This window comes from Syzygium oleosum, unplaced genomic scaffold, assembly GCF_021117445.2.
Source record: "Syzygium oleosum isolate NSW1041296 unplaced genomic scaffold, Sole_v2.1 Sole_v2.18, whole genome shotgun sequence".
In the NCBI taxonomy this organism is placed as follows: domain Eukaryota; kingdom Viridiplantae; phylum Streptophyta; class Magnoliopsida; order Myrtales; family Myrtaceae; genus Syzygium; species Syzygium oleosum.
The window spans coordinates 2,825,680-2,838,688 of NW_026607502.1; the positions used below are offsets into that span (position 1 = coordinate 2,825,680).

Sequence of the window (13,009 nt, forward strand, 5' to 3'; positions counted from 1 at the left end):
TCGTGTTATGCATAATCAGACAAGGCTACGAGGGTTCTTATTAACATCCTCTCTCTCTTTCGTCCTACTTTTTCTTTCTCTGCTTTTAAGGAGGAAAAACTAGCACCTCGTGCACGATGGAAGCCACAGTTCACAAATCACAGCCCACCCTTTTTTCTGCCTGCTGTCGTCCTCTTCGTCGGGCCAAGATTATAATAAAGACAGAGACCCCCTCTGGGGTCTCTCACGTTAAAGCCCGATTTTAATAAGGGGGAAACAGTACGAAAGGGGCAACGGTCACATCCAGTTTGGACTCCTCACGGGAGTTGGGAGTCGTGTTCCTTCAGGGGCAATTCGGGGACAAGCGCAGGAGAAACGCTTAACGGTTCTTTTTTCCCCATCCTCTGCAAAATCCGAAAGAGGCCGATGCTGGTGTGACTCACTCTCACACGCTCGCAAAATTTTAAGACTTCTTGTGAGAAAAAGGGTGGGGTTTAAAGTGGGCGGCAAGTGCTTGGTGTTTTTTCTCAGACCTTTCACACACACTCGCTCCCCCATTGCTTGCGTTCTTTCCTCTCTCTTTTGCTCTCGAGTCTTCACCTTTCGATGCTCTCGCTTTTAGCTTTTTCGTTTCTCTGCTAAGCTTCTCTTTTGGGTTATCATCGGTCGCTCTCTTGGGTCCATTCTCTCTCTAGAGACGGACATCGAATTCTGCCTCAAGTTCCGATTTTTACATCAGTGAAGACCAAGATTTTTGTGCCCATTTGTGTCTGTGGTTCGTTTTGGGGATACCCATTTGGACGTAGAGGCATTAGAGGAGTTGTTTCAGAGTGTGAGAACTGGAAGCAATGGCGGCTCCGAAAGCAGAAGAAATAAGCCACCCTCCAATGGACCAACTTCAGGGCTTGGAGTATTGCATAGATTCCAACCCTTCTTGGGGTATTGGTCAATCCTCTCCTTCTTTCTGTTTTTTCTTTTAGGATCTTGTTGCTATTATAATCTGTGATTAATTCGTGTTGTGACCCCATTTCCACTGCTCGATGATCTTTCGCACTTGTTGTTGAACTTGATGAGTATAAATTTTTGCACTTGCAACCAGTGGAAGCGATAGCTTTGGGCTTTCAGCACTACATTTTGGCCTTGGGAACAGCAGTGATGATCCCTTCATTTTTGGTTCCTTTAATGGGAGGCACTGATGTGAGATTCTATCTCTGTTTTTTCTTCTCTACTGATTGATCTCATTTACTCGTATTTTTTTTGTAATCATTCCTCTCCATCTTTAGTGAAGCTACGTTCATTGATTTCTCTCTCGTTAGTGAATCTTTTCATTTATCTGTTGAGTGGTGATTGTGGGAATAGATCATCGAGCAGAGCATCTTTCTTGCTAATGTTGCAATAACTGCAGAGAGATTTACAGTAAATAATCACGGTTATGATGAGTTCAGTCAGTATATTTTCACAAATTTCTTAGTCATTTCATTTTGCAAGAAGCTTATAAGGATACGTCAGCATCATAACTTAAGTCATTCAAAGAATTTGGAGATTTTTCAGTAGCTACCCCGAAACTGTGACAGCAGTCAGCACCACTCTTGTCTTATTTCGGAGAATTTGTTGACAAGCGCCGTGATCTCACTTGCGAAGCTATAATCAGTGTGATTTCGAATTATAAGTGAGTTTTTGCACGTTTGCATATCCTGTATGTGCGAATTTATCATACTGCTGTTTTCAATGATTTTGAACATAGAAACTTACTTGCAACTGCTTTTAGGGCACTCGTTCAAATGGCCTAAAAACATGAGCCATCAATCTGACCAAAGTGCTCTCTTTCCTTTGTCATTATGATAGGTTAATATTTTCAGTGATTGTTCCTGGAGAATAAGTAAAAATTGAACTTGTCTTGAAAATCTACTGGGGACCTTTGCTATCCCTATATTGCTGAAATTTTTTGGTTTCTATGTTGGCCAGGGTGACAAAGTGAGAGTAGTGCAGACGTTGCTATTTGTTGAGGGAATTAATACACTCCTACAGACGCTTTTTGGAACCCGGTTGCCAACAGTTATAGGAGGTTCTTATGCGTATATGGTCCCTATTATATCGATAATTCATGATTCCAAACTAGCAAGAATTGAGGATGATCATTTGGTAAGTTAGAAGATTTTTACTTGCCCCCATAGTTAAGTCCACATGAAACAGCATTGTCTAGGAGACAATGCTGGATTTAATAGGTAAACTTATAAAGCATCTTCAAGTGCTCACATGACTAGAACTGTCCGTATATTTCTAGAGATTCCTTAGTACGATGAGAGCAGTTCAGGGCGCTCTGATTGTAGCATCAAGCATCCAAATCATTCTTGGGTACAGTCAGATGTGGGCAATATGTTCCCGGTATAGATTTTATCCCACACATTATTTCCATCTACTAATGAAGTTGACAGAAGCATAATCTCTAATGTATGCAACTTACAATGCAGGTTCTTCAGCCCGCTAGGTATGGTACCTGTGATTGCGTTGGTGGGCTTTGGTCTGTTTGATCGAGGTTTCCCCGTGGTAGGATACTGCACTCTTCCTGACATTGATTATGAATTTGTGGATTCCTCCAACAGCGAATAATCACCCTTATTCATTAATCTTACACTCATGGTTCATCTTTCAGGTTGGAAGATGTGTTGAAATTGGCATCCCTATGCTTATTTTGTTTATAGCCTTCTCCCAGGTAATACACCTATATCAGCAATTAATTGATTTCGTTGAGGTATAATTCAGACAAATCCTACTCTATATGAAAAATAATGGAGATGGTTTAAACCATTTCCCATGATATTTAAAAATAATTCGAATAACATTTGTTTGTCAAAGAAGTATTTAACGTTAGTTATAGGATTCAATATGCATCACCCTTTTAAATTAAAAGTATGTGAGAGCAAATCTTCTTTTTGTTTATGAGAAAAAATCACATTATATATGGTATTGCAACGGGTTCATCTTCCTTCCTGCTCATCTTTTTCTTTCTTATGAACTTTGTTACAGTACTTAAAGAATTTTCATACAAGACAACTGCCTGTACTCGAACGGTTTGCCCTCCTTATATCAATCACTGTGATATGGGCGTACGCACACCTCTTGACGGCAAGCGGTGCATACAAACATCATCCAGAGTTAACTCAAATCAATTGCCGGACTGACAGGGCCAACCTGATATCCTCTGCTCCATGGTCAGTCACTTTTCCTCTCAGTTTAATTCACAACATAGGCTAAAGCATTTACTGTAACCAGCGCAGTCTTTGAGAGAGCAAAGAAATTGGCTTTACCCGATGTGCATTTAGACATTTAGAGGGGTTAAATATAATAGTTGCTGGTCGAAGAACACCAAGCACTGAAACAGGAAAACACCTTTCACAGTTATAATTTTCATACGAGTGATGCACCAATAGCGGATAGGTGTATACTCAAGCATGATGATGGGGGATCACTCGCATTTTGTTAGGATAAGCCAAATCTAATAGAAAGAAATCTTTTTACTAGCTGAAGTCCCAACAATGATGATGGGGGATCACTGGCATTTTGTTAGGATAAGCCAAATCTAGTAGAAAGAAATCTTATGACTAGCTGAAGTCCCAACTTGTGTGAGTGAAAAACACGGAACATCTGTTTGATATGAGAGTTGGTTGTTGTCAGGATAAAGATTCCATACCCTCTTCAGTGGGGTGCGCCTACATTTGATGCTGGACATGCTTTTGGGATGATGGCTGCCGTGCTGGTCTCATTAATTGAGGTACTAATCAGATAAAACGAAGATTTAGCACAATCCATTTCAATGTCACTAGTTCAATGGTGACCCTAAGAGGTTGTCTTTTTGACAGTCAACAGGAGCATACAAGGCTGCATCTCGTCTGGCTAGTGCGACACCTCCTCCAGCTCATGTTCTTAGCCGCGGCATCGGATGGCAGGTCCAGCATGTTGCCTGGTTTTTTTACTTCATTTAGACCAGAAGAAATTATTAACACACGCACACACCAACACACCTAGTTTTGCTGCCCGATAAAAGCAGTGTTCGAGTAAACTCGTCAAATGGTTGGCTCATCAGAATTATAATTAGCAGAAAATCGGCTAATTTCGAAGAACTAACGTGAGGTTTCTTCGCGCACAGGGAATTGGCATATTGCTGGATGGAATGTTTGGGACATTGACGGGCTCGACAGTCTCAGTGTAAGTGGTATTTTAACCTGATATCAAGTTTCCTTCATTTTCACCCTTTTCTCAATACTATGCTTGTTCTTGATGTCACAGAGAAAATGTAGGTCTTCTTGGAAGCACTCGAGTCGGAAGCCGTAGGGTCATTCAGATTTCTGCAGGCTTTATGATTTTCTTCTCGATACTTGGTGAGTCATAGAGCATTAATGTTAGAAAGTCTAACCTAAAAACTTAAGTTGATAGGTGGAGAAGACTACATGATTATAAAGAGCATTTAGGACCCGTTGTCAATTGATGTGGGATAATACTTCAACTATTAACTTATTGTGACTTCTTCATTTCGTCTCCCTTCTCTGACATACTTTCTTTCTATTGAAGGAAAATTTGGAGCACTGTTTGCTTCAATACCATTTACGATCTTCGCCGCTGTGTACTGCGTTCTGTTTGGTCTTGTTGGTAAGTGCAACCACAGTGATAATCCACCCAACCGTTTACATCTAATATCCTAGTATCTTGAGTTTAGCATCTGATTATTATTTAACAGTTGCATTTGCCTTCTTCCAGCTTCTGTGGGGCTGTCATTTTTGCAGTTCACAAACATGAACTCAATGAGGAATCTCTTCATTGTGGGCGTATCTCTTTTCTTGGGCTTGTCTGTTCCCGAGTACTTCAGAGAATACACATCCAAGGCCCTCCATGGTCCTGCTCATACCAAGGCAATATGGGTAAGAGCTCATCGTCTGGACCTTTAGTATGACCCTTTTGATGGCACAAGCAATTGTAGATAATTCTCATAAAAAGTACTGTTCTTTGTTGTCTGTATAACTTGGCAGCAAGTAGACTTACCTTAAGCCTTCTCTCTCTATCTCTCTCTGCAGTTCAATGATTTCTTGAACACCATCTTCTTCTCGTCACCGACGGTCGCGCTGATCGTGGCCGTGTTCTTAGACAACACTCTAGAGTACAAGGACAGTGCCAAAGATCGGGGAATGCCGTGGTGGGCCAAGTTCCGGACGTTCAAAGGAGACAGCCGGAACGAGGAGTTCTACACTCTTCCCTTCAACCTCAACCGTTTCTTCCCGCCGTCGTGAAGTAATACAGTCTGTGATTGCCGATGAATTTGTATGAGGAAAAGCATCATTTCCAGAGGGTAGTGTGAGAGCTGTGTGTGGTTAATCTAGTTAAAGGTGTGATGGAATGGAACAGAGTTCAATGTGAAACCTTGGTCACCCCTGTCATTGAACTTACTATATATGTGTTTAACCCAACTATTATATATGGGTTTAATGCAATAAATTTGTTTATTTTTTCCCTCCTTTTTCTGCTGTCTCAATTCTTGGCAAACAACGAGAAAGAGGTGCATTGAAATGAAGTGATTATTCGGATAATCCAGGGATCCGATTGAAAAGATAGACCCTCAATTTGTCAATGGTCTTACATAAATTTAGTCTATGTACATCATTTTATCTAAACCTTCTGAGTGATTAGCTTCCCAAAAATAGCTAAAATCATTACCAATATATATGTTTTGAATCGACAGAAATGATTGGCTAAACACGTACAAATATATCTTTTCTCAAATATATTGTCTCACCTCTCGTGGTTCGTGAATTTAACATGACTATTCTCTAGGGTTTCCATTTATTATTCCGTGTATATATAGCTTAAAACGAGAGATTTACCGAAATAATGAAGATGTGACTTTGGAGAGGTTATCCAAAGTTTGAATTGACCCCCACTTTACTCGGACTTTCCAAATAATCACGAGTTGGAGAAATGATCGAGTGGGGTTGTTGATCCATCCCGATTGTTCTAATCGAAAGCGATAAGTCGAACGCACATTTAAGATATTTCACGATGAACCGTTCCATTCAAAGATATTCGCAACTTGATTTAAGTTTTTCCCTTTATTTGAGAGATCTATCGAAATAATGAAGATGTGACATTGGACAGTTTATGTATCCAAAGTTTGAATTGACTTCCACTTTACTTAGGACTTTCCAAATAATCACGAGTTGGAAAAATTGATCAGGTGAGGTTGTTGATCCATCATAATTGTTCTAATCGTGAGGTTGTTGATCCATCACAATTGTTCTAATCGAAAGCGATAAGTCGAACGCGTATTTAAGATATTTCACGATGAGCTGTTCCATTCAAAGATATTCGCAACTTGATTCAATTTTTTTTCCCTTTGTTCGTATATTTTTTCTGTCATTATTGAATGGGTCAAACTGAGTCAGTTGTACTTCCATATGGTACTAGTATATTTGCCGGCACGTTGCCAATGGAATCAAATTGTCATCGAAATATAATTTTTATTTTCTAAACCAAAATACGCAGGAACAAAAATCTACGATTTTTCGAAGTAGACCAAAGTGGACCGAATCTAGTGGCGAGACATCATCCACACCCATCTTTGCCCATGATGATTTAAAAAAAAATTATTTTTTTCTATAAAAAAAAAGTTTGACCCGGTCGGGTCAAAACGGGTCGGTCTCGAGAAGGGAATATCGGCCAACAAGGCTCCACTAGATCAAATATTGGTGTTGAAATCGCCACTTTAAAAGTTTCAATTGACCAAAGACACTTAGGGTTTTCAAAACATCAAATGCATGGTTTTTTTTTATAAGATTAATATTAACTATAGTGATGATTTAAAAAGATGACATAGCAAACCATTCTTTCGATCGGTCACCTAAACTTTTTTCGACTTTTTGCTAGCTAATATTTTCCATTTTGATAAAATAAGAATATACAACTTACTACGAAGGTTTTATAGCCACCCAAGCAAATACACAAATTTTACTCCTAAAATAAGATGAATGATCTTAGTATTAAGGTGTATTTATTTCACGGAAAACTTAAGATTTGGCCCAAAAAATACTTGGTTATACCCTTCACAAAAATGAATGAACGAGAAAAATATTTTCATCATCCACGAAAATAATTAGGCATAATTGTTGTTAATAATGAAAAAATCTTTAATTGACTAGACTTGTTAAGCGATATAACTAATCATTTTCCGGAAAATATTTTCCAAATTGTGAGTTTTTTATGAAACGAACGCACCTTTTTTTTGTTGTACTCCCTATCGACAGGAAATCAAGGAAGTCCTGCAACGCCAGAGGACTTTTATAATTTGAGCCTGTATTTTATTAATATTTGGGCTTGAGCTCATGAATAGCTACTGAGTATATATATAATTTCTTTCTCTTGTAAATGAGGGATGTCACAGAGAAGTGGGAGGTGCTAAAAATAGTAGAATCCTCTGCTTGACGTAGCCTTAGTTTAAGGGTGAATCAGGATAAAATCTTATGTTTCGATTTCTCTTATTTGCCTCTACTCTCTATTCTTCGTTGTGTTTGTGCAATTAATCCTAACATTTTTTTGGTCGAAAAAAGAAACGCACCCTCACTTATAGATTAATGTAAAACTTTTGACTATAATCATTTTCATCCAGCACCTCCAAATAACCAAAGTTGGCAATCTTAATAGTCATAATCACTAAAATCAGAACTTCAAGAAAGCCCCACCCAACACCGGATGAAAATTAAAAGAAAAAAGGAATACTTCCAACCACTTTAATACGTAAATATTTCATACAGCACCACGTATCATCTTATAAATAATCGCAAATACCATTTAAATGGCGACATAAAAAAATTTACAATGACCAAAAAGCTAATAGGTATGTTCAGCACTTTTTTTTAGAATTTCACACGTTTAGGTAATTTTTTATTTACTTTGAGCAATTTGTTCACTCTTTTTTTGCAAGTTTTATGTTATAAATTTGTGCTCTTAGGGGGCGGTTTTTTTTTAATTAAAAAATTCAAGAAACTTATGGTTTAATCGATTATGGGAAAAAGCGAGACTACAAAACCCTTTTTCAAAAAAAAAAACTAGGAAAATTTAGAAGCTAGTACATCAAATTCAATTTCATTTTAGTGAATTTCTTTTGGACTTTTACCAATTCATTGAGTCGATTTCGTTAAGGTACCCGTTAGTACCGAAAATTAACTAAAATATTAACTGCATCGTAGTTAGAATTTCGTTCCCCCTCATTTAAAATCCCTACTTCACCATGGCTCACTCTCCTTTTATTTATTTCAAACTTTAGCACACAAAGTATAATTGACACCTAATTAATTATGGGAGTGGATGAACAACGTGGAGATAACGACTTTGATGCCCCTAGTCTTTTCTCTAATCATAAGTTAATTGCTTTTTTGGAAGTGTCCAACACGTATTTTTTCTCTCTGGAGGACGACATTGGTTAACTCCCTCAAACACAGGGACCACATTTTAGATAAATAAATAAACATAAGGACCACATTGATGACGTCATAGATTCACGTGACATCACGGGTTTTTTTTATTGATTTTTGGGAAGATAGACCAAACAGTCTCTCAACTTTAATCTATTTGGACTTTTTAATTTTTTCAATGTGGTCCCTAAACTATATATAAATATTCAATCTAGTCTTTATACTTTCGATTTGTTCGATCTAATTCCTCAACTTTTCATCACAAAGTCAAATCAATCCTTCGATACTCTTCACAAGTTTTTACGATTACATTATTGCCCTGATCTTTTTATTCCATTTTACCTTTTTGGTCTTTAGGAGCATTACTATAGTTCCATTTAATATTATTTTAACTTGTGATCTATACAATAGTTAAAAAAAATATCATTTAGAGTCGTATCGAATTCATTTTCCTTTTATTTTTAAAATAAGTTTTCTCATAAGAATATTTAATGACAACGTCAATTTTTCTATAGATTTCTCGTATTTATATTAATCTAAATCTTATTCCTAATTTTTTAGATTGATACGATGATCACTTTTTTGTGTTTCGTATTTTCTTCATTAAATTTAGTTATATTTGTAAATTAGCAAATCAAAGTAGCACGATTATTAACCCGATACAACTCTAATGAGGTTCTATTTTTACTATTATTGAGATCATAAGCTAAAATATGTGTAAATTGAACTCTCCTAATATTCATAAAGACCAAAAAAAGATAAAAAGTAATAAAAAGATAGCCATATTTTTCATCGATGTCGAAAATAGATTGAAATGAAATGATATTCTAAAATTTGGACAATAATATGATTATGAAAATTTTTCACCTTTTTATGAAAAGTTGAGGAGCAAAATTGTACAAATTGACATTTTAAGGATTGAATCGAACATTTAGGAGTAGTTAAAGGATCAATTGATAAAATTGAAAGTTCTAAGACGATATTGCACATTAGGTCAAAGTTTAGGAACTATTTATGTAATTTAGTATTCAACGTTTAGTCCGATCGAAGTTGGTAAATTCATTATTCGTGTGATATCTCCATTCTTCTTCATATTTTACATTTACACGATTTTAAATAATGAGGCATGGAATGTAATGACCTCTTTATCCATCATCTTGGGCCAATTCCAATCCATATCTGTCCTTGCAAAGATATTATGAAGAGCTAAAAAAATCTTCAATAGCTACCAATTAATTTCTAATTACAGACTTTGCACATGAATAGTCCCAATAGCACATGCACAATTTTGTTTTTTTTTTTTTTGAGACATGTTGTTGGCAAGCTCATTTTGTCTTTTGTCTTTCGTAAGTGGAGGGGTTAACGTGGACAAGTTGGCGACACACAATTTTACTCTCTCTCCCTCTCTCTCTAATTCATGACCGGGAAAATGACACAAATGGTCCGTAAACTTTTTACTTAATATGCAATGTGGTTTTTGAATTTTTAATTTGTTCAATATGATTCCTGAACTTTTGGTACATGTCCAATTTAGTCTCTAAGTTATATGAAAATATTTGATGTTGTCTATGAATTTGAATAAATGGAATGATAACATTTGGATATTTTCATGTAATCTAGGGATTAAATTGAACATTTACACAAAAAAAATTTAGGGACAACATTGAAAAAATTAAAAATTCAGTGATAACATTACACGTTATGCCAAAATTCATGGACCATCTGTGTGTAATTATCTCTTCATGACCTCATGTTAAAGTATCTCACATCACATCTCTACAGAATTTAATATAGACGTAATCTTCATTCATCTATTAATTTAAGTTTCTGGATCGGACATTCTTACATGGTATCAAAATTATATTTCGGCCCCGTTCATTTCGCATGCGGTGATCCTCTGTTCGTCACATTTCACTTATCATTTCTAATTCGACTTGCACATGCAATTGCGTGTTAAAGTGGCAAAGCTGATTTGTCCTTTTGTCTTTCATAAATGGAGTGGTTAACGTGTACAAGGGGGTGGGGCGTGACTCCCTTTTAATCCCATGTCTCTCTCTCTCTCTCTCTCTCTCTCTCTCTCTCTCTCTAATTTATGGACCTCACAAGTGGAATGGGAGGCCAGATATCAGTGGGGCATGGACTTGCTTGATTCACATAGGATTCGTGTCCAAAATTCGACAGGACTTAGGTCATTTGAATATTCGTGGCCTCCCGTGACAGAAATTGGCTCTCGCTATCCTCGTCCGGCCGCCATCCAAAAGCGACCTTTCAATCGACAGCACTCTAGAATCATGTCGTATCAATGTCGTCGCGAGATAATATCAATCCCAGTTCATCGGCAAGACAAAAGATCTTTATTTTCCTTAGAGAAATGCAATTAGATTCCCCCCCCCCTCTGTTTCGAAGAATAAAAAGAGGCAAGTTAAAGGCGAGTCCGTATCACTTATAACAATCCATGAATACAAAATATTTTTCGTCCTCCGCACAAATGATGAAGCATAAGACGGTCGTTCGATAACGAAAACATTTTTTATTGGATAATTATTTCGAGCGGCATGAGCGATTATTTTCGGAAAAATATTTTCCAAATCGATCAATCTTCGCGAACCAAACGGATCCTAAAATAAACAACACGGAATTGCTGGGAAACCAATGATAAAATATCATAGGCACAACTTCCCCACTTAAAATGTGATGGCAGCCGTCTTGTGCGAAACCCGCTTTTCGCAGCCATCGTTTTTACTCCAATCCAATTCGTGCCCCAAATTCAGTAGCCGCCAGAGGATTACCAAAACCCCACTTTGGGACTCCTTCGGGTCTTGTCCTCAACGTGCGAGCGAGCCTGTTCTGGCGTGCTGGCAGTTCTCTCGATGTTCGCAGCAGTTTGATCCTAGTGATTGTCATTATCTGAGGAGCTTAAATTGCTAAGCAGATGCCTCGAGTTTGAGCCCGTGGTGAAAACCCGATTCGAGTCGGTTTACTTAGCTTCGGTGATTTCATAATTCGGGTGGGTTTTTCTAGTTCGAGTAGATTTTCTTGAAGGGTTGTGATTTTTATCCGAGTACGATACGCCGAAGCGAACAGAGACGAGTATTAGGGTATTTTTTTTTTCTCTCCGTGAGTTTTCCGGGTGAGTTCTTCGTAAGAGATTGTGAGACGACACTTGTGGGTTTCTGTAATTTAGAGTTAAGGAAACACTTGAGCAACCGAGCAATCGTAAACTTTATATTTTCCCAATCCTCAGCAGCTAGCCATTCTCGTGAAATAAGTGCCGACACTCTGATCAGACCACGTAAATCCTTAGCGTTCTTATCATTCCTCGTCGATTTCTCTTATAGCTTCTTCTTTTCGCGTCGGACTTGAACTGCGGCACAAACTTTATTGCCCGTAAATATTGCCACGTTGTGAAAGTATGGTCAAACATAGGGAAAAATCCTGGGTGACGACGATATTTGTGATTTAATAATCATCAAATTGAGCACTCTAAAAAGGAATGGTCAAAAAGCCAATCGATGTGACGTATTTAGGGATTCTTAAGAGCCCCTAATCACACGATCGGTCAAATAACTGGGCGCGAATCCCAATCCCATCCACCACATCATCTCATCACCAAAATTCACACTTCCCATCATCTCTTATCCCAAAGTCAGAAAACGTCATTCCCTGATCTGCAAAAGTCGTCTCCTACATGCTATATACAATATACAATATATAATATTATATTATGTATAGGTAAAATCTCCATTTGCTACAGATGAACAAGTTGATTAACGGTGATGATATAATTTATTTATTTAATTTTGTTGGGTTGCAAGAAATCTCCAAAGTCCAGCTATAGCCTGGTGTGCCGGCCACATTCAACGTGATTCAACTGTGCCTAATGAACATGACATGTTCAAATTGATTTGCCTACTAGCTAATGATCGACGTATAGTTTTATTAAATGAAGAAATTAAATAAATACCGTGAAAAATGACCACCGACAGTATTAATGACCGTAATTTACGAAGGCAATTCATAAACATAATTCGAGTTTTTTTTTTGGGACAAAAATAAGGTTGTTCTGGTGTCTTAGACCGCCGAACGAATGCCTGAATGACATATGATACGTTGTTAAGTCACGTGACTTCATTAATCACCGTGCTACCATCGCATCTCCGCAAAATCTGGTGATACATGGCGCGATGCTCGCTAGACCATCGTGCCATTCGATCCGTTACAGTAGACATCGGGTCGTGCTCGGCAATGAACGTTCGGTCGCCTTGAAGTTCAGATAGAACATGAATATAATAATCAAACAAAAATCGTGTAAGAAAGTGGTACAACAAGAGGCATGGCACGAAAATAACCAAAAAACGGGAAATTTGACCTTAAACGAGAAAGAAGCTTTCATGGAAGAGATAAAAACCAAACAGCAGCCATCATTTGACAGGCGCTGGATTTGGTTTCGAAGCCTGAAAAGATAGATTCTTTTGTCCTGTTTTGCGCCTTCCCCCCCCATAATTACGTGAATTTCAGTTGCCCTTCTCGCTCGCTCGCCACTCAAGAAAATCCAACGAGACCTCCTCCTCCTC

The 13,009-nt window shown here is 37.7% G+C and overlaps 1 protein-coding gene across 1 annotated transcript; it reads left to right on the top strand.

The window, feature by feature from the left end:
* The first annotated feature begins 520 nt into the window (after positions 1-520).
* On the top strand, positions 521-5,483 carry LOC115682095 (nucleobase-ascorbate transporter 2). Its single transcript, XM_030606233.2, has 14 exons — positions 521-918; positions 1,079-1,176; positions 1,945-2,121; positions 2,264-2,364; positions 2,451-2,526; positions 2,633-2,692; positions 3,007-3,191; positions 3,655-3,751; positions 3,840-3,926; positions 4,127-4,185; positions 4,267-4,358; positions 4,549-4,626; positions 4,735-4,895; positions 5,049-5,483. The coding sequence occupies exons 1-14, from the start codon at positions 828-830 to the stop codon at positions 5,259-5,261; spliced, it is 1,575 nt and encodes a 524-aa protein (XP_030462093.1). The 5' UTR covers positions 521-827; the 3' UTR covers positions 5,262-5,483.
* The last annotated feature ends 7,526 nt before the right edge of the window (positions 5,484-13,009 follow it).

Excerpts from the sequence above, each read along its gene's own strand:
- LOC115682095 (XM_030606233.2), top strand. The coding sequence starts at position 828 with ATGGCGGCTCCGAAAGCAGAAGAAATAAGCCACCCTCCAATGGACCAA. Across the intron at positions 2,527-2,632 it reads TTGATCGAGGTTTCCCCGTG|GTTGGAAGATGTGTTGAAAT; the intron begins GTAGGATACTGC and ends TTCATCTTTCAG. Across the intron at positions 4,896-5,048 it reads CTCATACCAAGGCAATATGG|TTCAATGATTTCTTGAACAC; the intron begins GTAAGAGCTCAT and ends CTCTCTCTGCAG.